This window comes from Prionailurus bengalensis, chromosome A3 (genome assembly GCF_016509475.1).
Source record: "Prionailurus bengalensis isolate Pbe53 chromosome A3, Fcat_Pben_1.1_paternal_pri, whole genome shotgun sequence".
In the NCBI taxonomy this organism is placed as follows: Eukaryota; Metazoa; Chordata; class Mammalia; order Carnivora; family Felidae; genus Prionailurus; species Prionailurus bengalensis.
In genome coordinates, this window is record NC_057354.1 from 26,366,135 (window position 1) to 26,391,184 (window position 25,050).

General features: G+C 49.2%; 1 protein-coding gene across 1 annotated transcript in view; it reads left to right on the forward strand.

Annotated features, from left to right (window-relative positions):
* NOL4L (nucleolar protein 4 like) overlaps nt 1-25,050 on the forward strand; it is a 127,512-nt gene that overhangs the window by 59,046 nt on the left and 43,416 nt on the right. Inside the window, exon 4 of the mRNA XM_043602605.1 lies at nt 5,065-5,174. Coding sequence (XP_043458540.1) covers nt 5,065-5,174 — 110 coding nt within the window. The remainder of the gene's footprint in view (nt 1-5,064; nt 5,175-25,050) is intronic.

Here is a 25,050-nt window from a genome sequence, read left to right on the forward strand (position 1 = left end):
AAGAAAGGAAGCAAAGCAGCCTCCCCTGCTCAGCAGTTTGTCCCCGGCAGAGCCTGGGGGCCTGGACAGTCCCGTGCCCTCCCCCCAACGCCAGGAGCACAAACAAAGGAGGCAGCCGAGGATCAGGAAGTCCAGGGATGGGAAATTCCAGGGCCTCCCGGCTCCACACTCCTTTTCCACCACCCCACAGCAAGTCCAGGCGGAGATGGGACAGAGTGAGAACCGGGTGTGCCCTCAGACCAGCCCTAGCTCCTAGGGAAAGGGCCTCTGGGGGCATGCTCTGGTTTTCTCCGATCCGATGTGGCAAAATATTATTTGCAAGGCAGCAAACTAGGAGGTAGCAGTGGGCAACCCAGTTACCTATTGAAGGGTCCCTGCCTTGGAGACAGAGTTGTCCACTCAGGTGGTGATTCATTCACAGCCAGGCCCAGACTCCTCTGTCTCAGTCCAACCCCCTCTGTGCCCCCCCACCCCCCGCATCCCTCCTTCCTCTCCTCCCTTCACGTGACCCCATTGCAGCTGGTTCCTAGGCCCCTGCAGAGTCTTTCCAATGCTGGCCTGGTTGCTGGCTTGGCTTGGCCCAGTTCTCATACTCATTTGCTGTGTGACATGGGGAGGGTGCCTCATCTGTAAAATGGGCTGTTAATACTAGTACCCACCTCCTGGAGCAGGAGGGTCTTTGTGGAGCTCCTAACGGGTGCTGAGTAGCCGTCAGCTAAGTGATTGAACATTGTTCAGATCCTCCCTCCACAAAGCTGTCTTGAACTACTCCAGAGCCTCTGAACTCTTCCTCCTCTGACCTCTAATGGACTCCACATCAGTCCCACCCCGCCGAGTGCAGGGATTGTACCTACAGAGTCCCCCCTACCTTTCCCGCCGAAGGTACACACATCAGTGCTCCTCGAATACCTGTTGGCCTACTGATTCACTCCCCTGGGAAAGAGGCTTTCCATCACCTTTTGAGCCAGCCCCAGGTTTTGGGTCTCTGTTTCCAGATCTGAACACCCACTCAGGCTGGCTGGTCTCGTGGCTCCTCTGGGCCCTCATCACGCACGTATCCTTCAACATGCAGCCCTGCCTGGGAGAGCTCTTGCCACTGGCAGCTGAAGCCACAGGCCTCTCTGGACTGAGTTCTGTTCTGTAGGTGAAAGCTCAGGAGAATTGCCCGCGTTTGCTCTACGTGGAGGAGCGAGGGCCACTGCCTCCACTGAAGCTTGCATTGATTGATGCATGCCATTGGAGCCTAGCTGTGGAGGCCAGCACTTGGCTTGGCCTGGGTCAAGCCTCTGCATCACGGGTTATTCTCGAGGCCCATAAAGCCAGGGCTAGCTCCTGGGCGGGTGTCAGTTTTCCTTGGCAAAGCATGTTGAGACATTTCTTTGAGTGATTCCTCTGCTTCTCTCACCAGCAGCCTGCTGGATTATGGTGGCTCTGCAACCGTGGCGATCTCCTAACTCACCAGCGGTATCGCTTAGTGGCTTGAGCGCGGCCACTGTATGTGTTGACCCCAGCGGGGGCTGACCTGCCTCAGCAGAGCCCAGGGAAGCCACTTGTAACCCATTCATGCGTCCACCTTAGCTTATGCCCATCCTGGCATTCGTCTGGCCTAGTGAGCACGTGACTCCACAGAGTTCCCGGAGCTACCACTGGCTTCTGCACCTCCCCTCTTTCCTACCAAGTTGATCCTCTTGATGTGAGCCACTTACCACCTCTGGAACTTCCTGGCTGGCAGAAACCCTGCCTGCCTTTCTCCTCACTGCGGTCCCACAGCCAGCTCCCTGGCATGTTTTCTCACCTGGAATGCCTCCCCACTGCCCACCAAGGTCCCGCCTCCCCACCAGCACTCTCGCTTCTGGAGCTGCAGGCACGAGCATTCCACTGCACTTGGATCTCTGATGGATTTGTGCGTGCATGCTCAAGGCATCCGGGTTCCCCCCAGACGGGGCATCCTACCTCCTCTTCTTGAGCCCTCCTGGCTCACCTCTGGGCACTGGAAGTGGTTTCTGATCTGTGGACCTGCCAGGGACGGAACAGGCCAAGGAAAACCCCTTTCCCCTCCTCCCAAGAGTACCATCCTAGCCATTGGTTTTCTGTTTTCTTTCTTAAGCCAAGCTGTACCCGGCTTTATTAGAGGTGCCTTCTCATAAGCAGTCGTGGTATTTTAGGCAGGACATGAGTGACCATCAGGAAAAAAAACAGTGTCTGGCCTCCCCGGATGGCCAAACACGGAGAGCTGCCATGACACTCCATGAATTCTTCATTTGCGGCCTTGACCAGTGATCTCCAGGACGAGGGTGGCCCTGCTCATGCACCATGTTGTCTGACAGCTTCTCACCAGACAACCATGTCTCTGAGGAAATGAAACGGAAATGGCAGAGTTCTCTGTCTGGAGACCCAGGATCAGAAAACAGGAACCATGGATCTTTTGAGTGACGCCCTCTCAATGTGGTTGCTCAAATGTCTGCCTCACATACGGCCTCCAACCCCGTCGCTTTGTGGGGGAGGGAGTTCCCAATGTGCTCCTGGGCTTAAAGAGGTCAAGTCTGGGTTGAGGGTGGGGCAGCAAGAAGAGGACTAACGGACGCTGAAACCGACTTCAGTCCCCTCGCCGTGCCAGTCGTCTGTGCGAAAGCGCCAACGTGCAGCGGTGTCAGAACCCTCTGCCACGGAACCAAGAGGAAGTGTCTACGGAAAGAAAGTGCAGCTCATTTTAAGCCAGTTTTCTGAGATATTCTATTAATGACATTCACTTCTTCCTCAGAGAGCAAAGACCTTCCTCAAGGAGCACAAAAACCCTGAGTGCGACAACATAGCTTTAAAAAGCAAACCATAGTTGTGCATTTTTATAAACCTTGATGATATTCAAGCTGTGCCATCACCATAAGTATACCACCTCAAAATGACACCCGTCGGCCCCAGACCCAGTCTCTGTGGACCCCGTTCTCTGTTTCTGTCCTTGTCAAGGCAGGGACTCCCTTGTCCCCTTTGGGTAGCTTCACCCCCTTGTTTGCAGGGGCTTTTTTCTTTATTGTAAAATATAACATAAAACTTGTCATTTTAATAATTTTTAAGTGTACATTCAGCAGCATTAATGATATTCACACCACTCAGCCACCCTCACCACTGTGTTTCCAAAACGTTTTCACCACCCCAAACAGAAACCACGTGCCCATGAAGCAATAACTCCCATTCTCAACCCCCAGTCTCCAATAACCTGTGTTCAACTCTCTGTCCCAGTGACCAGGCCTGCTCTCGATAGTCCAGCTAAGTGGAATCCTAGCGTATTTGTCCTTGTGTGGCTGGCTTCTTTTACTCAGCATAGCGTCTCCAAGGTCGAAGGGACCTTCCTGGCCTGGGCCCTGGCTCCCGCATTCCTCCACCGAGGCCCCAGCACCCGCTTGCCCCTGAGCCCGTCTCTCCGGCACGATGGTGGTGGTGGCAGTGGTGGAGGGCAAGCTTTGGCAAGTCCACAAGTTGCTCCTGCTTCTCCTCCTTCTCCTCACACTGCTCAAATCCCAGCCCATGAACAGAACTGAGCACCAGGGGGGGACTTTGGGCCAAAGGCCTGGAGTCTTGGAGGCAGGAAGAGGAGGCCGGAGAACAGGCAACCAAGACTATGCCCCAGGCGGAGGGTGAAGCTGGGTCAAGTGACTAAATGACCAAAGGAGGCCCCGCTTTGTGTGAAAGGTCCCAGCAGGTGACTCCACGGTTTTGAGACTGGTCATAGCAGGGGGCATCTGCAGAGAAAGCTGGAATGGGAAAAGGGGCTCCCTTTCAGTCCTGCTCCCCGTCTTCCTTGACTTATTACTGTGCCATTTTAGTCTGTCCCTTATGACGCCTACGGTGGGGCCTCAGACGCAGAACACAGTGGCTGGGCACCGTCCACCGCAGCAGCCTCTGCAGAAGGCAGCTTAGCTGGAGATTTTAAGAGTTCTGGAACAGTCCTACCCTTCGGCCCCCAAATTCCATTTTTTGGAAAACAATTAGAAATACAGACCAATATTCATGAATAAAGATGTTCCCTGTAGTACTGTTTATAATAGCCTCCAATAGGAAACAACCTGAATGGCCAATCATAAGCAAATGACTTGAGCAAGTTATGATAAAATAGTACACAGCCATAAAAACACTGTTTGCAAAGCAAAACAAGATTTTTGATGGTGGGGGAAATGACCGTGACAATGTTAAGTGGGAAAAAATGTTTTTAAGCAAACTATAATTTTCTGTATGCATTTTAATATCAAGTGCGTAAAGAAGAGAAGTCACAGAGAAAAAATAAACAGAAGCATATGTCAAGCTGCTCAGTGCAATTATTGGTTTTGGGTGGTTTTTTTGGTTTTTGGGTTTTTTTTTTTTTTTGGCCTTTACATTTTTCCACATTTTGCAAATGCTTTACAAAAAGAACATGCGTGACTTTGATCTTCAGGACAAGAAAGCAATAAATGGGGGGAACAGAGCTCCTCTCCGTGTGATTAAGGAAGAACCAGAATTTGGGAGGGGGTAGTGGAGGCCTGGCCCAGACCTGTGAGCCATATGGTACCTGACAGTGCTTTTGGGGGACGCTGTCGGGGTGGGAGATGGGGTCAGGTGGTGGTGGCAGGTGTGCACCAGGAAGCTGGCTTAGACCAGAGCTGGAAATGAAAATGCCTTTGAGGGCCCGGCAAGTGTCATAATCAAGTGAAAATGCGCATAGGAACCGGTAGGGACTGTGGCAAAATGGAGAGTTCACACGCTGGCTAAAGTGGCTGCTGCAAGGCTGCCCTGGTAGGTGGCCAGGTGGGAGCGTGGGCCCTGTGTGACCAGACCTTCCAGCTTCCAAGGAAGCCAGATAGTCCCGATTTTTAGCATGTGAACGCTTGCTAAACAATGGCACCTAACTGAACAATATTTTCAGGACCTCGCAGTCCGTATCCACAGGCCAGATGTGGTAGGTGAGCTGCCAGCTTGTGAGCTCTGGCGTGTTCCTTCCTCCTCCTTAGGCTCTGTGTGGGTGACAGGGTGTGGTGCCTGCCAGGGGGCCCCTGGCCCAGACTGAAAGTGGCTTCCTTTTGTTCTTCCTGCCAGAAAACGAACCTCCCTCTCCTCTGGTCTCCGGGATTATCGATTACAACATGCCCCTTACCTCCACGTACCTGAAGCAGATGAAGTTGCGAGTGATGAACTCCCAGGAACAGGTAAGGCGCATGTCTCTCCTCTCCTCGTCCCGCCTGGAAGCGTCCCAACCTGTCTGGGTGCGGTTGGTCCTTTCCAGGATGTGGGGACCACAGCAGGTGTAAACACACCGGGAATCGAAGGGGACCGTACGTGGTTATCTGGTCCTTGCAGTCCAGGCTGAGGGGTGTGGGGGTGGAAAGAATGTGTTATTAGTTAGGGATCTGCTGGGCAGACAGCCCTGCCAGGTCTTCAGTGAAACTCAGGAAGCTCATGCTTCACAGAACTTTCCCCAAGGGCAGGGGTGAAGGAGGGGGTGTGCATGAGCTGTAGACCTTGGCTCTTAGGTTGTTCTCTCTCTGCTTTTTGCCCTTTGTCTGCTGTGTCACTCACCTCCTTTCCCCAGGGAGGCATGAGAGAGAAAGAGAGAGAGAGAGAGGTGCCCTGGCTGCTCACCTGTGGTCTCTCACTCTGGGGTCCCAGAGAGGCCAGAGGCCTTGGAGGGTGGCCCGGGTGAGATAAGGCCCTGGGCCCCCCTGGCTGTCCAAGACTCCCCAGCTGTGGATTGCCAAGTGTTGTCAGGCACCATGGAAACTGGCTCTGAAAGAAAACCACTCTTGCCAGCTTCCCCACACAGTCTACCTTCTAGCCCTTTGCAAAGCAAGTAGCATGACTGTCCTTCAAGGAAGGACTAGGTGAATGCCACCCCCTGCCTCCACCACTGCCTAAAATCAGAGTAATAATTTCTCACACAGCTTCACATCTTCTCATCTGTTGTGACGTATGAACCTACTAGATCTTTGAGGCCTCCCTAGGGGAATGGGTTCTTCCTCCCCACCCCCACCGAGAGTCTGACTTCCGGCCCTGGGTGCATGCTGTCCCGCGTACTGCTGGTCTCCTTGACAACCTGAGTGTGTGTACGCAGAGTGGGTGATGGCTCCACAGCCAGCTCCAAGGTGATGTAGCAGGATGTTTAGGTTGCATCTGGGGTTGTGGCACCCGCTGGAGGATTTGAGCTGGCCTGCTTGAGCATGACCCATTCTGCCCTCCCCCAAGGAGGAGGGATGTCCTCCCAGCCCCGTACCGTGCCCAGCCCATAAAGGTTGAACAAAATAAGCCTTGTTCTGGATGCTAGGGCTGTTTGTGTCTCTGTGCCTCCCGCATCTTCTCGCCTGACATAGTCTCCTCTATGATGGTTACATCCCTAAGAAGCTTCACGTACTCAAAAATAATGTCAGTGGGGGAAAGGATGTGGGGGTTTCTAACTCACAACGGTAAAATTGTTTCTGTGCAGGAATGCCAATAATATGGCAGTGTTTTTGTTAATAGTTACAGAATCCAAACACCACCATGCAGGTTCAGTGCGAGACCTCTGACTACGTTGAAGAGTAATTTCCTTTCCCGTAACCATCCACACAGTCATAAGCACCTGGCTTCTCTCACCTTCTTTTCACCATTCCCATCCGTCACCATGAAGTGCAGAGCCACTCAGACAGCTGGCAGTACAGCCTCATGCCTCTTTCTTTCCCACAGAACGATGCTAGATTCAGATCGCTACCAGGACCAGTAGTGGTCAGGGTAGCCCCATTACTGGATGCTGTGCTATTTTGCTTCGTGATACGAATTATTGGTATCTGTGGGGAATTACAACTATCGGCCAGGTGCATTTGCAAGGATTTAATCCTTCAGCAAATACTTATGGAGCCCTGCCCTGTGAGCTCATCTAGGGATGCGCAAGTCTTCGGAGCTACCATTACTAGCCCTTCTTATGATTTGGGGGAAACAGACACTAATGAAAAAGAATCACACACAAGGGCCCAGCTCAGAGGAGGTAACAATAAATAATTGGAGGGAAAGATGAATCGGTTATCACAGGGCAGCTACGACAAATGCCACACGGGAGGACACATAGTCCATGAGTACTCTTAGATGGGCATGAGGGGTGGACCGAGGCAGGGCTTTGCTTCAGGAAGGGGTGCTTGAGCTGAGGTGGAGGTCCGAAGGGAAGAGCTCCAGGCTAAGGAAACCGCTTGTGCCGAGGCCCTGTGGCTTGAGGGAGGACAGTGCCTCTGAGAACCTGAGAGGCTGATGTGGCTGCTGCAGGGAGTGTGAGGTATTCTGTTCCTGAAGAAAGAGGCGGAAGACACAAGTGTTGGGCAAAGAAGCACTTGGGTATCTGTGAATGAACCAAAGTTCATGAAACAAGATGGATAAAATACCCTGGTGAGGTTTGGGCCACTCACAAAGGAAAGGCGGGTTGTGGGAAGGTGTTTCTCTCCAGGGTGCTCTGAGAGTCCAGCTGGGACAGAAATTGACGGCAAGTGTCTCAGAGTCGACTCTGTCTTCCTCGCCTCCATTCCTAGTTTCCCAGGTGGGGGCCCTGGGACAGTATCCGCTCTTCTCCTGTCCCCTGTGCTGCAGGAGATCAAAGGTGTCGACCTTCCTTGCATACACTGGGCAGGAGAAGCAGCGTCCCTCCTCGAGCCTAGGGTCTGGCATCTGCTGGGCTCCAGCACTCACTGCATAGCGGTGAGCTCGCAAGGCCTCACTCTCTCAGGCCATCCCTGTTCAATGGCTGGGCACATGGTGAAACCAGAAATCACATTGCTCATCAGATTATTTATCTGTAGGAGCAAGGAAGGGCCAAGGACCCAGAAGTCTTTGATTCTTTGGTTTGAGTTGGAACTAAAAATACATTTATTGGAATTGGTAGCTTGTTCCCGGGGGGGTGGGGGGAGTGGGAGTCGGGCTCCCCTCGGGGCCAGTGAATGGCATGCCGTGCGAACACGCAGCCAGGGGCCTGCCTCTGCCGCTGTCATGTCTCATGTGCCACCGCCGAGGCTCTGAAAGCGGCTTCATTCCCTGAAGCCCCCTCTGGCCCCGAAATGCTGACAGAGGGCCTAAGTGTTTGCAGGTCACTCCTGCAGGCCCTACAGAAAATAAACCTAATTCTAATGTAACAGGAGCTGGATAAGTGATAATTTATTAATGCCAAACAAAACCCTCCATCTAAAAACTCCGGGTAAGAAAAATCCCAATAATTCATTTTTCCAGCATTCGATATCCAGGAGACAAACAGTAAGGCAGGTAGAACATGTTGCCCTCGCTTTGCTTCTAGCAGACAATGAACAGGTGGTGGGATTTACTTGCGAACTGGACAGAATCATGTTACTTGTCCAATTGTGTCAAATTAATATGCCGGGAAATGGGCCCTTCTCCACAGAGGATATTAGGTAATATGAAAATCTAATAACAATATTCACACAAAGGAAAAAGATTCTTCTTGAGGTCTGATTCAATGCACCAAATATTAATGGTGTCCTCAACATGCAAGACATTTGGGGATCAGACACCAGCCTTCCAGGACCTCCATCCTAAGACACAGGGCCTGGGAGCTATCATCGCAGGGGCCACATTGAGCTGAAAATAGGGGACTGTAGTCTGATAAAAATCTTTTTTCCCCCTTGCTTGGGAAAACTCTAATAAAGACATAAAACTGAAATCACATTTTGTTGTACTGATGAGGAAAACATTTTCTTATAGGGGGCGGGGTAGGAGGATTTCATAAGTTGCGGACTGTCTCTCGGAGAATGCTCTGTAGCATTCTGTCATAAGATGAGGTCTCAGGGAGACGTGCCACACTCACAGGACAAGTGCCATCCACAACGGCTGGCCTGGCACATCCCCCTTTAGGGCTGTGTGCAAGATGCACCGAAGAGGAGTGCTAGGGTCTCCTCTTTATGTGGCCACTGGTTTCATACCTCTTTTTTTTTTTTTAATTTATTTTTAACGTTTATCTATTTTTGAGACGGAGAGAGACAGAGAATGAACGGGGGAGGGGCAGAGAGAGAGGGAGACACAGAATCGGAAGCAGGCTCCAGGCTCCGAGCCATCAGCCCAGAGCCCGACGTGGGGCTCGAACTCACACACCGCGAGACCGTGACCTGAGTTGAAGTCGGACGCTTAACCGACTGAGCCACCCAGGCACCCCCCTCTTTTTTTTTTAAGAAATGTTTTTTAATGTTTATTTATTTTTGAGAGAGAGAGCACAAAGAGGGGAGGGACAAAGGGCAGAGGGCAGAGGATCCAAAGTGGGCTCTGTGCTGACAGCAGAGAGTCTGACGTGGGGCTTGAACTCACGAACCGTTAGATCATGCCCTAAGCAGAAGTCAGACGCTTAACCGACTAAGCCACCCAGGTGTCCCCGTACTTCTTTTAATTACACAGGTAGCACCTGACCTCAGTAGTCAAAAGCAAAAGCATGGTGATAAAAATCGCCACCATCCCACCACTCAAGTCACTGAGTATTTTGGGGTCCAACCTTCCAGACTGTTGAACAGAAAGGGGATTATCCCGCACAAACACTGTGCTTTGCTTTTCTTCTTTCAAAAAAAAATTTTTTTAATGTTTCTCTATTTTTGAGAGAGAGAGAGAAACAGAGTGCAAGTGGAGGAGGGGCAGAGAGAGAAGGAGACACAGAATCTGAAGCAGGCTCCAGGCTCTGAGTTGTCAGCACAGAGGTGATGGTGGGGGCTTGAACCCACAAATCGCAAGATCATGACCTGAGCTGAAGTCAGACACTCGACCAACTGAGCCACCCAGGAGCAGGGTGGGTGGGTGCTTTACTTTTCTGATGCTGATTTTCCATGTTATCAGAGTCTCTTTACCCTCTTGGCCAAGATATTTCCCACCTACCAAATAAGCCGGTTATATAATTTTCCTGCCATTCCCTCGCTCCTTCACCCATCCATCCACTCATCCACCCGCCCACCCACCCATCCATCCATCCTTCTATCCATTGCACACTGTAACCAGACATGGTTGTAGGCGCTAAGGGAACAGTGGTGAACAGAGGCGAGTCTATGCCCTGCTGGCTCTCAGAGTTCAGTGATAGAGATAAGGAAAACCCAAATCAACACCCTGGGGTTTTAGAGGAGGGACAAGGAAGTGAGCCAGGTGGATGCCATTGTAGGCACTGGGTTATTAATTTAGGCACTTGTTCTTTACCCTTCACACTTTACCCTTTGCCCTCACAGCCCTGCAGGGTCCCATTATTCTCATTTTGCAGATTCCATAGCTCAGGCTCAGAAAGGTTCTGCACTTGCTCGAGGTCACACAACCACTGACATGAATGAAACTCAGATCTCTTCCATCCCTGAACCTGTGCACCTGCCAGAGCCCCAAGCCCTGCTTCTCTCCACACTTACTGGATGAGGATGTGCTCATTAGAATCTGAAGCAGGTGTGTCGCCCATGGGGTTGGAGGGGGGAAAATGTCCTCGGCAGAGATTCTGGCAGAGCACGTCAAGGGTCTTTTGTTTGGCCTGGGAACTGGGATCTGCTTTAAATACATGATGCTTGGGGCGCCTGGGTGGCTCAGTCGGTTGGGCGGCCGACTTCGGCTCAGGTCATGATCTCGCGGTCCGTGAGTTCGAGCCCCGCATCGGGCTCTGTGCTGACAGCTCAGATCCTGGAGCCTGTTTCAGATTCTGTGTCTCCCTCTCTCTGACCCTCTCCCATTCATGCTCTGTCTCTCTCTGTCTCAAAAATAAATAAACGTTAAAAAAATTTTTTTTGAAAAAAAAATACATGATGCTTAAGGAACTATCACAAGAGGAATTTGGCAGGGGGCTGGGTTTGGGAGGAAGGTTACCCCTACCTCGTGTATGCTCAGTTATCTGCGGGGGTACGTGTATAATTTGATATGCACATTACGGGTGATGTTATCCTGATCTTTTCTTAGATCCCAGTGTTTGACCCAAGACCCTATTGTAGAAATCATGTCCCAATCTGGAAGGAGGGAGACAGATTGTATTCTTTCTTCTGACACATACTTCCATTTTATAGATGTGGAGGCTGAGACCCCTGGACTATTTGTTGGTGGTGGTGGTGGTGGTGGTTTCTGTTCTTGCTCTGTCCGGAGTGGGAAGGCTGTCAGACTTTCTCCAGTTCCTGGAGCTGTTCTAATGTCCTACTAATGGTTTTAATCATTCTCCCAGCAGCCTGTGTAGTGGTGCTGCTCCATTGTTTAAGCCCCAGTGATGGAAGCTCTTACTTGTCTCCGTTAACCTCTGCCTCCCTTTCTACTGCCTTTCTCCCGGCCCACAGTTTTCCTTGGGTCCCAGAGGGTGTGGGAGGACCGTGAAGGCCCCAGCAAACTTGTGGGGCCTGGAAGGTCCACAGCCCCCTGAGTCTCCAGAGCTTGGGCCCTCATGCTCCTTGCAGCCGGCCTGTTGGAACAGCACTCTTCTTAGCCAGGACGCCAGCCCCCCACCTATGCAAACACCCTAGAGGCAGGTTGACGGCACCACTTCCACCACCTACCAGCTATGTGACTTTGGGAAAATGGCTTCACTCTCTGTGCTTTATTACTCGAGAGTAGTAATAATACACCTAGCTCATAGAGTTATTCCAAGAGGTAAATGATGCGAGGCAAGATCAGTGCTTAGCACAGCGCCTGGCACGTTAGAACTATGGAGTGACCTCTCCTGCTGTTAATGCACCTTGTGTTTAATAGACACAGTGGATGACCTTGTGCAAGAGACCAGGGCCGTAAAGTTGAATAAGAAGTATAGTTGTTCTCAAGGAACTCTTCTTAACAAACGGGACAACAGCCATGGAACTGTGACCCAGACAGAAAACAGAGGCCAGAAGGGGCCAGGAATCTGCCAGGTGGTTCAGGGGACATTCGCTTATTTTAAAATGAGATTCGGGCCTCTCATCGTAGCCCACCTGGCAAAGAGGGCCCGGGTGAGGGAAGCTGAGAGTCGACAGCTCTGGGAGACGCTGAGCTGGTGAAGGCCACAGCCAGTTTGGGGAAAGTAGGAGAAAGGAGACAGATGAGGAGGAGGAGGCTCAGAGCATGGGTCTTTCTTGGCAGTAAGGTCACAGGAGAGCCCTTTCCTCAGCCAGCACTGGGGAGCGAGGCACGGATGGGGGCAGGAAGTGAGCACAATCCAAGTGTGGAACGTTCTCAGGTCCCAACCTCCCTAAGTGCAGGAGAAAACAAGCCCACTCCAAAAAATTCTCCACATTCACTTTGTTTTTTAATTGTGATAAAATATTTGTAATTTAAAGTCTGCCATTTTGACCATTTTTTAAAGTTTATTTATTTATTTTTTTATTAATCCCTGCACCCAGTGTGGGGCTCTAACTCACTACCTTGGCCAATATCAAGAGTTGCATGCTCTTTGGACTGAGCCAGGCAGGCGCTCTGCCATTTTAACCATTGTTTTTAAATTTTTAAAAATGTATTTATTTTAAGAGAGAGAGAGAGAGAGAGAGAGAGAGAGAGAGTATGTGTGTGTGGGACTGGGGCAGGGACAGAGAGAGAGGGAAGAGAGAGAATCCCAAGGAGGCTCTGCACTGTCAGCACAGAGCCCGATGCTAGGTTTGAACTCACAAACCATAAGATCATGACCTGGGCTGAAATCAAGGGTCAGATGTTCAACCGACTGACCCACCCAGGCAGCCCTAACCATTTTTTTAAGCTTATTTATTTATTTTGAGAGAGAGAGAGAAAGAGAGAGAGTGGGGGGAGGGGCAGTGAGAGAGGAGAGAGAGAATCCCAAGCAGGCTCCTCACTGCCAGCACAGGGCCCAATGAGAGGCCTGAATTCAAGAACCACGAGATCATTACCTGAGCCGAAATCAAGAGTCAGACGCTTAACCAACTAAGTCACCCAGGTACCCCCACTTTAACCATTTTTAAATGCACAGTTCAGTGGCATTAAGTACATTCACAGTGTTATGTGAACAGCACCACTATCTCCAAAAGTTTTTCATCACCCTGAACAGAAGGTCTATAACCATTAAGCAATAACTCCCATTCTCCCTTCCTCCAGCCCCTGGTAACCACCTAAGTTTTACTTTTTGTCTCTATAAATATGACCACCTAGGGACCTCATATAAGTGGAATCACATAATTAATATTTGTCCTTCTGTGTCTGGCTGACTTCACTTAGTGTAATGTGTGTCCAAGGTCCACTCATGTTGTTACATGTGTCAGAACTTCATTCCTTTTTATGGCTGACTAATATTCCATTACTTACCAAACCATATTTTATGTATCCCTTCACCCACTGATGAATGTTTGGGCTGTGTCCACTTTTTGGCTAACCACATTCACTTTTTAATCTATTGGACCAGGTTGCAGGACAAGGAAGAATTAAATCAGGGCTCTGTTCCTTCTCTCCCTGAGTCCTTAACCCTCTTTGTGGCTTTCTTTTCTCATGAACACTCTCAACCTCAGAAGGACCCCAAGAAATGGGGGGACCCAAAGAAGAAGTGAGAGCCTGTTGCTTAACTTAAACAGTGCCTGACTCATAGGGCTCTTACCTGTGGAGAACCCATGAGCACTGACTCTGATCCAGATTTAAGAGCTTGGTAACAATAATGATCTCTGGGGCACCTGGCTGGCTCAGTCCAAAAAGCATGCAACTCTCGATCTTGCAGTCATGAGTTCAAGCCCCACATTGGGTGTAGAGATTACTTTAAAAAAATAACAATAATGATCAAATAATCTCTTCCTTCCCCCTCCTCAGGCTGTCTTGCAGCCCAGGCAAGATGTGAACTCAGGGGGAAAATAACAGAAAAAAATCATTTCCATGTCCCCTGCTGTGGCTCAGTGTATGTAACCTTTGGTGGTCTCTTAAGAAAGCAGAGGTTCTGAAGTATTTCTTTAAAATTAAACAGTAATTTCCATGGAACAGAACTAGAATTTAGAACTTTTCAATCCCTAGAGAAAATAAAAGAAATAAAGAAAACTTGACCAATGCAGCAAGAGTAATTAAATGAGGGAATAAAAGAAGAAACAACTAAAAAGAGATATAATAAGTAGAAAACATAAATAAGCTAGTAGGAACAAGACCAAATGCCAGTAAATCACAGTAAATGTAAACGGGTTAAATTCCACTGCAGAGAATTAAAAAAAAAAAAAAAAAAGAGGCTCAGATAAGGTTTGTTTGTTTTTTTTTTTAATTTTTTTTTTCAATGTTTATTTATTTTTGGGACAGAGAGAGACAGAGCATGAACGGGGGAGGGGCAGAGAGAGAGGGAGACACAGAATCGGAAACAGGCTCCAGGCTCTGAGCCATCAGCCCAGAGCCCGACGCGGGGCTCGAACTCACGGACCGCGAGATCGTGACCTGGCTGAAGTCGGACGCTTAACCGACTGCGCCACCCAGGCGCCCCAGTTTGTTTTTTTTTTAATGGCAAACAAAAGACATTTTTTTAATGACACAAAAACTAAGATGAAATCAAGAGAAACAGAAGGCAGTGTTGCTCCTGTCAAACAAGCAAATGTTTAAGGCAAAAGAAAGCATTAAATAGGGCAAAGTGAGATATTTCATGTTGATCAAAGGCAGTTTCCAGTAAGATTTTAGAGCCTCTTGACCTTGGAAGTCTGCCCTTGGGGGAGGTTGAGGAGGTGGTTGGTCCTGTGGAACATAAGTAGCGCCTTTAGGCTTCACCATGAAAGGCAGCATCCTTCTTCTGTGTCCCCATCATCATTCTCTTCACCTTTTGTCATTTGTGTTACTGTCTTGCTGTAGCCACTTCTCTAGACCAGTATCTTCAAACTTTGAGCATCTCTGTTTGCTCTCTGGAAATGTGCATGTAACAGAATGTGGCGTGGACCCTGAAGAACTTGTAAGAATGTGGATCTGCTCCTTGGCTACCTGGATTTTAGTCCTTCTCCTCCTCTCCCGACTGGGCTCATCCACCAAGGCATACTGGACTGCTTTCTCAGTTCCCAGCCTCCTCCTTTCCTCCCAAGTCCTGGCCTTCCTGGCTTCCTTCTCTTGCTTCATCTCTTGCTTCCCGCCTCTCAGACACCCTTAACAAGCCTCTGGGATCAGCCCACCTATGACTTGTTATGTGGTTGAACTGAAGGGGTGCAGCTTGACTCCATGAGAGTCCAAAAAGGACCTGAAATGGCCCTGGCTCCATTTTCAAGATCTGAGAAGCTATAGCCCAAACTTTTTCCTGTCTCAGTAAATCCCTGGCACTGTGGAAGGTTTGTGCTGCGGCAAGAAAAACAAAAAGCAACTGAAATATTGACCTTGACCAAGGCTGCTGTTTGGATTTTTCCAGGCAAAGAATGATCCTTAGAGCATTTCTGCTGTGAGATGATGTGCAGGTGGGGTAGTTGCCCTCAGATTCTGCCCTGTGCCCCTCAGACCCTCCCCCATAATTCCAGGGTGGTTCAGTTTCAGAAACAGCATCTCAGGTGGCCCTTTATCTTTTTTTGTTTTTGTTTATTTGTATTCATTTTTATTTTTATCAAAAGAATATATATTTTAAAAATCAGATAGAAAAACAGCAGACCCTGCCCTGGCCTTCCCACTTTAATTTCTTCTTTTCAGAGACAGCCTCTTTTCTTAGTTATCTTTTAGCTCTCTCTTCTGGTTTTACCTTTTATTTCTAAATAACATATGCCCGTGCTGCTAGTTCTTGGTTTTTTAATTTGGGCTGTTTGGATTGATGTTGTTCAATTTCTTGCTGTATAAGATAGATATTTATACTATTATACCCTTTCATAAATACATATATTATTTCCCCTTCCTGCATCCCTCAATATTCTCCATATCTCTCTATTTGGATAAATCACTTCATTATCTATATTATTATGACTGTGCATAGATTATTCATAGCTAAGCCTATGAGCATACTGTGATTACATTTTCTTTCTTTTGATTCCCCAGAGTTAGCCATTGCCTCTTTTTTCCAACCTTCACCTTCTATCTTCTGATCTTGCTTACGATGTGTGTGTTTTGTCATTTTTATTTTTGTCTTTATGTGCTCAAATTTATCTTTTTTTCTTTAATGGCTTCTGCATTTGACTCTTTAAAAAGCTAAGTAACTCCATTTCCATGTTCTCCTTCAGTACTTTCATGTTTTCATTTTTTTAATAGACTGCTTTTTAGAAAAGTTTTAGGTTTACAGAAAAATTGAGAAGATGGTATAGAATTCCCACATTACACCCCCCCACACACACACACACCCACACCCAGTTTCCCATACTATTAACATCTTACGTGGTTACAATACATTTGTTACAACTAATGAACCAATACTGACACATTATTGTTAACTAAAGTCCATAGTTTATTTAGATTTCCTTAGTTTTTACCTAATTTCCTTTTTTCAGTTCCATAATCCTATTGGGGATACCACTTTACATTTAGTTGTCGTGTCTCCTGAAGCTCTTCTTGGCTATGACAGTTCCTCAGCTTTTACTTGTTTTTGATGACCTTGACAGTTTTGACCTACTGGTCAGGTATTGTGTAGAATTCTGGAGTTTGTCTGATATTTTTCTCAATATAAAGCTGAGGTTATGGGCTATTAAGAGGAAGACCACAGACATAGAGTGTGATTTTTACCACATTATAGCAGGGGTACATACTGTCAACATGATTCATGACCATTGCTGTTGGCCTTGGTCACACCTGGCTGAGATAATGTTTGTCAGGTTTCAAAACTGTAAAGCTGCACTTTTCCCCCCTCTCCAGGAAGGAAGTCACTATGTACAGCCCATACCTAAGGAGTGGGGGTTATAATTTCCTTACTTGAGGGCGAGGTATCTACATATATCATTTGGAATTCTTTGACATGGGACATTTGTCCCTTCTACCTCATTTATAAATTTATTTAATCGTTCAGTAATTTATATGGCTATTTATTTTATACTTTGGGTTATAATCCAATACTACTTTATTTATCTTGATGCTGAAACTGTTCCAATTTTAGTCACTGGGAGCTCCTTCAGTTGGCTCCTGTGCTCTTCTGACAAACCCTGATGGAGGGGTCTTGGGGTTTGTTCTTCGTAGGGTTTCATTTACTTTCTGGCACTATGAGATGCTCCAGGCCCATCTTGTATATTTCCTGCCCCAATCCTAGATCAGCCGTATCTCAAAGGAGCTCTGGTTCCTTTTACTGAAGAATTGTATTAAAAACCATGATCTGGGTGCTAGGTGTGCTTATTGCTACTGGAGTTTCCTTCCTTTTAGACCATCTAAGCAGAAGGAGCAAAAAAATAAGCACGTTTTTATTTTTCAATTAATCTTTGATCCATTTGGAGCTTATCCGGGTATATTCTGAGACACAGATCCTGTTTTACCCTTCTGTGGAAGCATCACTTATTAAAGAGTCTATTTTCTCCCCATTGATTTGAGATGCCACCTTTATAATTTACTAAATTTCCATCTGAAACAGAATCTACTTCTATTCAGCCCATTGGACTCTTTGTCTGTTTAATATCTGGTAGGAATGGTTCCCTTCCTTGTTTTCCATCTTTTCCAAGTTATCTTGGCTTGAAAAGAAAGTTATTTGAAAAAAAAAATGTTTAATGCCTGAAAATTTTTGTATCCCATTCTCGGTGGGGGAAAGATAACAGAGGCACTGGGTTTTGGTGTGTGTTTTTTTTTTTTTAACATTTATTCATTTTTGAGAGACAGAGCATGAGCGGAGGAGGGGCAGAGAGAGAGGGAGACACAGACTCCAAAGCAGGCTCCAGGCTCTGAGCTGTCAGCACAGAGCCCGATGCGGGGCTCGAACTCAGAAGCCATGAAATCATGACCTGAGATGAAGTCGGACACATAACCGACTGAGTCACCCAGATGCCCAAGGCACTATTGATCTAACCAAGTAAATATTAAGTCAAGACACTTTTACTGCAGGCCTTTCTGTTCACCAAAAAACAGGGGTGGACTGTGAGCCAGGAGCATCATGACCCCAGCGTTATCTGGGGGCTATAAACATGGACAGCCCAGCATTCCCATCCTCCTAAGGATGGTGTCAAGCAAAAAAGGGCATTTCTAAATTTGAGAGGGATGGTTTTCTTGGCAACCTCTCTTTGAGAGGACAAATAAGGGAGTGAAGAGCCCACTTCCAAACGTTATTTTATTTTATTTTATTTTATTTTATTTTATTTTATTTTAAGTAGGCTGTATGCCTGATGTGAACTCACAACCCCCAGATCAAGAGTTGCATACTGTACTGACTGAGCCAGCCAGGTACCCCTGAACATTTTTGTTATAGGTCATTGTTTTAGAGATTAATACATACTATTGAGGATACTCAGGTACTTTCTAGAAACTTGCTGCAGTTTCCAGGTGCTCAAAGAAAATGAGCATTACGGCTATTTTGCTAGGACAGCCTGGGGTTCAGAGAGATCTGTGTCTCTTCTGTCTTCCTGCTTCCCTGAAGTTGGGTGGGGAAAAAAGCAGAAAACAACCAACATCCTGTCTCAAAAGCCAGTTGCCTGATGGAGTCAGTAGATACCTGAAACCTAAACAGCTCATTGTCCCCATCAGTTTTTATTTTTTTAATTTACTGTATTTTTTTTTTGAAAGAAAGACAGTGAGTGGGGGGAGGGGCGGAGAGAGATGGGGAGAGAGAGAAAGAATACCAGCATGACAACCCCACACAGGGCTTGAACCCACAAACTGTGAAATCATGACCTGAGCTGAAACCAAGAGTCAGATGCCCCACTGACTGAGCCACCCAGGCACCCTACGTCCCCATCAGTTTTTAAAGGCTCAGTCCCCTTCCAGGCTGCTGACATCCACCCCCGACATGTGAAGATGCCGACCTGGCCTTTCAACTTCATTATCCAGGAAAAAAAATGTACACAGTGCCCATAATTTACTGGTACAGGCAGGAGAGCCGCCTGGTACCACGAGCAGAATCCTGCATGCTAGGCTAGCCCGGGGATGCTTTATCTGTGTCAAGGGAAAAGCTGGGAGCAAGGTCAGGAGCCGCTACCTGGGCCTCCTGAATGGGAAGCAGCTCTGTCTCCTCAGACTCTGACTGTAAACCGCCCCTGGGAGGCACCCTGGGGAGCTGACTCCTGCTCTGTCTTTAAGGACCAGAGAGATCCAGCAGGAAAGGAGGTGTCTCTCCTGGGCTGGGCTGGGCCAGGAAGGAGCAACTCAAAACATCCAGATGGTCACTGAACCGACAGCTGACCTTGTGACACCCCCCCCCTTCTCTGGGCCCAGCCTGACTGAGGCCCAGAGGGGCCCTGTCTTGTGACCAAGTCCTATTGGGTCACTGTCGTTGCTGTTTTTCACAACTGAACTCCTAACCCCAGTTTTCAAGGTATCTTCCATCTAGAGCAAGTAGGTTATTTGGGGCAGCGTGCTTTCTCCAGCCCTCCCTGTTTTCTGTCACATTTGGTGGGGGGGCAAGTCCCCTGGTGGCTTTGTCTAGCCTCCCACTGAAGGCCCTGAAATATAGGTCTCTGGGCCCCTGGCAGCTGAGCATCTGTGGGTCGTGGTTTTCCATAGGTTCTTGACCACCCCCCCCGACTCTTACCGCCCTGATTGCTCCTTCCCACATGGGGGGCAGATGGGTCCCGGCACCCCAGCAAAGAGCTGCTGGGGGAGATGTGACCCCACTGGGTGGGCCTGTGGGTGGGTGAGCCAGGGCTCTGTAACCAGACCTGGGGGATGCGGGAGGAGTTCAGACGCTTCAGCAGCTGATGTCTGGAGATCAATTAGAGATAATGGCTTTGGGTGAACGCAAAGAGGCATGGCCAAGATTTTCCTGGTTATGATTGTGTTTACCTCATTAGCAGCCTTTTCTTTTTTTCTTTTTTGAGGGTGGGATGGCACAGTGCTGCACTGTGAATTTGTGCCGGCTGCTTTGTGTCACTCAGGGTGACCAGGCATGGACCCCTGGCAGCCGGTCATCCCCCCACCTCCACTCAGACGGAAGAGACACAGGCCCGCGGCTTCTGCTCACAGCCCACCAGACCCGTGCCCTCCCAGTGACCCTGTGTTTGTACAGCTTTAACATTTTTTCTTCCTTCCTTCATTCAAAAGTCACTGAAGTTCCTACTATGTTCTGGACACTATGTCCTACTATGTTCTGAGCAAAGAAGATACAGCTGCGAAAGAGACAGATAAGGATCCTGTTCTCGGGGAACTCCCAGGCTGTAGGGATGATAAACAAATCAATAAGAAAAAATACACAAAAGTGAGAAGTTTGGGGCAGAGAATTAAAATAGGGAGAGTTGATAGACTGCACCTCTGGGTGAGAAGCCCTCTCTGAACAGGTGGCAATCCAAGCCCAGATGGATATGAAGTAGTCAGACCTGAATGGTAAGAAGTAGCCAGACGTGGGGCAGTGAAGGAGAAAAGGCTTGCCAGGTGGAGCAGACACAATTGCAAAGGCCCTGGGGTGGAACAGCAAGGGGGCTAGGACAGAGGGAGTGAGGTGGAGACACGCCTGAACAAGCTTGATCGGTCTGCAGAGGACAGCCCCCTCTGGGCCCGCCAGCTGGATATGAAGTTTGTCGTGTTCAGTGTGAAACCTTAGGCTGCATTTTCCGCCACCAGAGGAGACTGGTGGCTTTACTGGGGGTGGTGACGAGCAGAGACGAGCACCCAAGAGGGTGTCCAGGGACTCGGGTTATAGGTGTGGCCCTGCCCCTGACCAGCTATCTGACTTTCACTTCTCTGTGCTGCAGTTTCCCTGTTACTGAAACAGCAGATTTAGGCCAGGCTTTAGTGGTTTCCAAAGTTTGCCTTTTGACAGAGGAACCCCTTCCTTCAAGGAAGTTCTTTTGGGGAGGAAGTCCAGCATATCAAGGGGCAGCAACAGGCGGGCATGTTGCCGGCAAAGCTGGCAGAGGGGCCCATAGCTCTGCCCACCTTCCTCTCCTATGCCCAGGTGGCACCCCCTCCACCTTTCCATAGGACCCCAATAACAGGGCCTAGAAAGCTTTGGGCTGAGGTGCTAAAGACAGGCAGAAGGGCTCAGCCCAGCATAACCACAAGCAGCCTGGCTTCAGGCCAGGACTCCTCTCTCTCCTGTAGTTTCCTCCTTGGTGGAAATGAGTAACTGAGCCCATGCTAGCCCCGTGGTGTTTTAAGGCTTGGATCTTTGGAATGTCTCTTAAGTGCCTCAAGAAAAAAATAGCATAGAAACAGAAGATATGTTTTAACTGGTGCAGTGCTGTGGCTCAGGAAGTGCCCAGGCACAGCCGTGCAGTAGCCTTGGCACTGTCCCCTCCTGCAGAGTTCATAGGGAAGGGAAATAAGAGCTTGTCTTCTCCCAGGCACTACGCGTGCACAGCAGGTGCCTGGACATAGCCGCCTTCCTCAGTCTTTTTAAGGAGTCTACATTCTAGAGAAAAAGCCACATAGGAGTGGGGTCCTTGCTGTCCAGTCCAACCACAAACAGGAATCCCATGAATCATTCAGAGATGCATGCTCCTGACTATAAGAGCAAAAAGTCAGCTGACTGTACAGCCAAACTTGAAGCTTTTTTTTTTACTACTGAAACAAGACGAGCGGAGGAGCCATTGTTGGGGTTAATGTCTACAATGTTGTTGATGCCTCTGATGTTGCTGACCTTTTCCTCATGCTTGCAAGTTGGCTGCTGTTGCTCCAACCATCTTGTCCACATTCAAGGTGCGAGGAAGATGGGAAGGGGTGGTGTAAGCTTGGTCCAGCAAAGCAAAAGCTTTCCCAGAAAATCGCCAATAGACTTTTGTTGACATCACATCGGCCAGTGTCACGTGGCTACCTCCAGCTGCAAGGGAGGCTTTGAAAGAAAGAATTTTGTTTTTCTACCCTCTCTAGTTGAGAAAACGAAAGGAGAAATGTCGAGTTTGGGTATCAGATAAGTTAGTCCACAGTATCTTCCATGGCCTGGGCGCGATCAATTGAGCTTGATAATGCCAAAGGATCGGGTGGGAGAAAATAATAAGAAGGGAGGGAAACAGAGGAGAAGCAGGGAGGGAGAAGAAGAGAAGAAGGAGAGGAAGGAAGAGAGAAGGAATGGTTGTTGGAGGCCTTCTGTGTGCCAGGTCCCCCACGTGGCTGGGGAAACTAGGCTCAGTCTCAGAGAGCTCAGGTAACTTATCCAAGGTCATAGAGCTAGTGCGAGAGAGCCCTGTTCCCTCTAACATTATGCTATTACTTCCCAAGGGAAGAGGAAGGAGGAGAGAAAGGAAAAGGAAGGTGAGAGTGAGCAAATATAGAGACAGGCCAAGGCCCCCAGTGGCACCAGCACTAACAGCTTCAGAGGGATGGGTCTGGGTCCCCTTATCCCAGCACCGCAGTCCTGGCACGTGGGGCCGGACCCGGCACACAGCAGGGACTCGGTGAAAGTATCTTGGCTGATGCCTTTATTACAAACTACTTATTTAAATGCAGCACTGCATTTAAACCTCACAGCAGCCTTCAGAGCGAGTCCATGTTGTCCCCCCATCTTAGAGATGAAAAAACAAAGTTAAAGAGGTTAGGTTGCCTGCCTGAGGTCACGTTGAGGAAGGGCCTGAATGTAAACAGAACACACCCCAGTCACCTGCTCCCCGGCTGTACCCCCACCCCGGCGCTGCCCACCAGGCACAGGACTCCAGCCGTCAGAAAGTTCTCCGTGCTGTAGCTCTGCCCCCAGAACCCTTGGCCATGACCCACACACCTCCCAGCCTCGGGCTCTGTCACGGAGGGTGCAGGCCGAAAAGGGGAAGTGCCACCCGCCCCTTTCTCTTGGCAACCTGTCCCCACAGCCGAGCCTGTCTTCCTTGGAGCAGCATCCGGTAGCTGCAGCATCTGGCAGAGGGGCCCTGGCCTCTCCTCCCATCACCTGCTGAAGAGCTAAGGAAAGGCCCCAGGCCCAGCTTCCCTCAGGGGTTGCATGGAGAAGCCTTGGGGTCCCACCGGGGGCGGGGGGGGAGCAGCCCCAGCCCCTTGCCAGTGCTCAGCCTGAGGGAGACCTCTGAGGGCCCAGACTTGCTCTGGGGCTTTGTCTTTCTGTGCTGCAGGTCAGTGAAGTATGACACCACATGGTCCGACTCAGCAGTCCTGCCTCAGCAGGGCACTGCACACACTCTGGGGACCCACATACCCTGGTTCGAACCCCAGCACAGCCACTAGCTTCCAGCTCTGTGACTGCGGGCATGTCCCCTGGCCTCTGAATGCCAGCTTCCTCACTGTTGGGTGACTGGATGAGTCATTTAATCTTCCTCCCAGAGCCCCTACTTGTCATTACACAACAGCAATTAATACCAACCTTGCTATTTGGCTGATTCAATAAGGTAACATATACTACCACCCAGCGTAAGTGCCTGGCACAGAGTGGGTCGCAGTAATTGAGCACACCAAGCTCCAGGCTGCTCGACCATGGTAACTAGCTCCAGCTTTTTTTTTTCCTTTTTCAAACTTTCATTAAACTATACCACTCAAACAGAAAAGAGCACACATCGTTTAAGTGGACAGCTCAGTAAGTTTCTCCAGACTGAATCCACCTCCTGTGACCAATTCTCAGATCAAGAAACAGAACACTGTCAGCACCCCAGAGACCCCCTGTGCCCCCTCCCAGTCACCACCCCCACCAAGGGTGACCACCACCCTGGCCTCTAATAGCATACATTGGTTTTTCCTATTCTAGAAGTGACTATGAATAGAATCATATAACATGCGCATCTTCACTCACAAGCCTGAGTTTGTGAGCATCATCTGTGTGGTGCTCCCTGTGTCGCCGAGGGGTATTCCACAGCACGTGTGGAGCCACGGCCAGCCGGTCTCCGTTAGCGTTCACTCGGGTGGCTTCCGGGTTGGGGCTCCTGCGAATAGTGTTCTGTGATCCTTCTAGAATGTATTCTGTAGGGACCGTCCCCCTTTGGTTTGTTGTGTGTGTACCTAGGAGCGGAAGTGCTGGGTTACAGCCGGCCTTGGCTTTTTGGCTGAGCCTCTCCAAAGGTGCTAGAACGCAGGAAGAGAGAGGAGCAGGGAGCGCGTGCTCTGCGGGAGTTACAAAGCGCGGCCTGGGTTGCAAATGGTGTGCCTAATTCAGAGCTGCGTCGTGGAGCTCAGAGCTGTACTGGGCAGAGGGCGAAACGGGGTCCTGAGTGATGCAGTGAGGAGTCCTGCCGGGGACTGTGACGCCTAAGAGCTTGTCCTAGCCCTGAGAGTTCATGGTCCAGTTGGGGAAAGGAGGTATAAAGCAGGAAACAGGAAGTATAAGCACATTAGGTAACGGGAGTAACGGAGACCTGCCACAAGAGCCAGCCGCGTGGTCTGCGAAATTGGCTGCTCCAGGTTCAGAGGGTTCCAGATTTGGCAAGGGTGGAGGGGGTCTTTGCTGATGGCCGAAAGCACCTTTCTAGCATGCATCCTTCAATGCCCAACTTAAATGTCACCTCCTCAGTGGATCCCTCCAGGATCCAGTATGTCCTTCTTACATGCCGGGGACTTTGTTCTCAACAGGCCCCACAACTGTCAAGTACAAACTGAATGTACATCCTGTGACCAGAAACCATGTGGTCATTTGTTTAATCTCTCTCTCTCTCTCTCTCTCTCTCTCTCCTGCTGGCCTGCAGGCTCTGAGTGGACAGACTTATATCTGTATTGTTCATTGCTGGGTCTCCCATACTTATCATGGTGCATGGCATGTGATAGGGGGTCTATACATATTTGTGGAAAGAACATGTGCCTGAAAGCATGCATGATCAAAGGAATGAAGGGGGTCACACATGGGTGATTGGGGAACAGAAGATAGTGAGTCTCTCTGAAGCAGAGTTCACCGCTTAGAACAGAAGGATACAAGGCCAGCAGGGCCAGAAGGATACAAGGCAGCAGGGCCTCGAACACGAGGCCATTGAGCTGCAACTTGATTCTGCCAGCAACTGGGAGCCATTGAAGGTTTTGGAGTAGGAGAGCGACATGAACAGAGATTAACTGATGACACTTTATTTTTTTTTTAATTTTTTTTTAACGTTTATTTATTTTTGAGACAGAGAGAGACAGAGCATGAACGGGGGAGGGTCAGAGAGAGGGAGACACAGAATCCGAAACAGGCTCCAGGCTCCAAGCTGTCAGCACAGAGCCCGACACGGGGCTCGAACTCACAAATTGCGAGATCGTGACCTGAGCCGAAGTCGGCCGCCC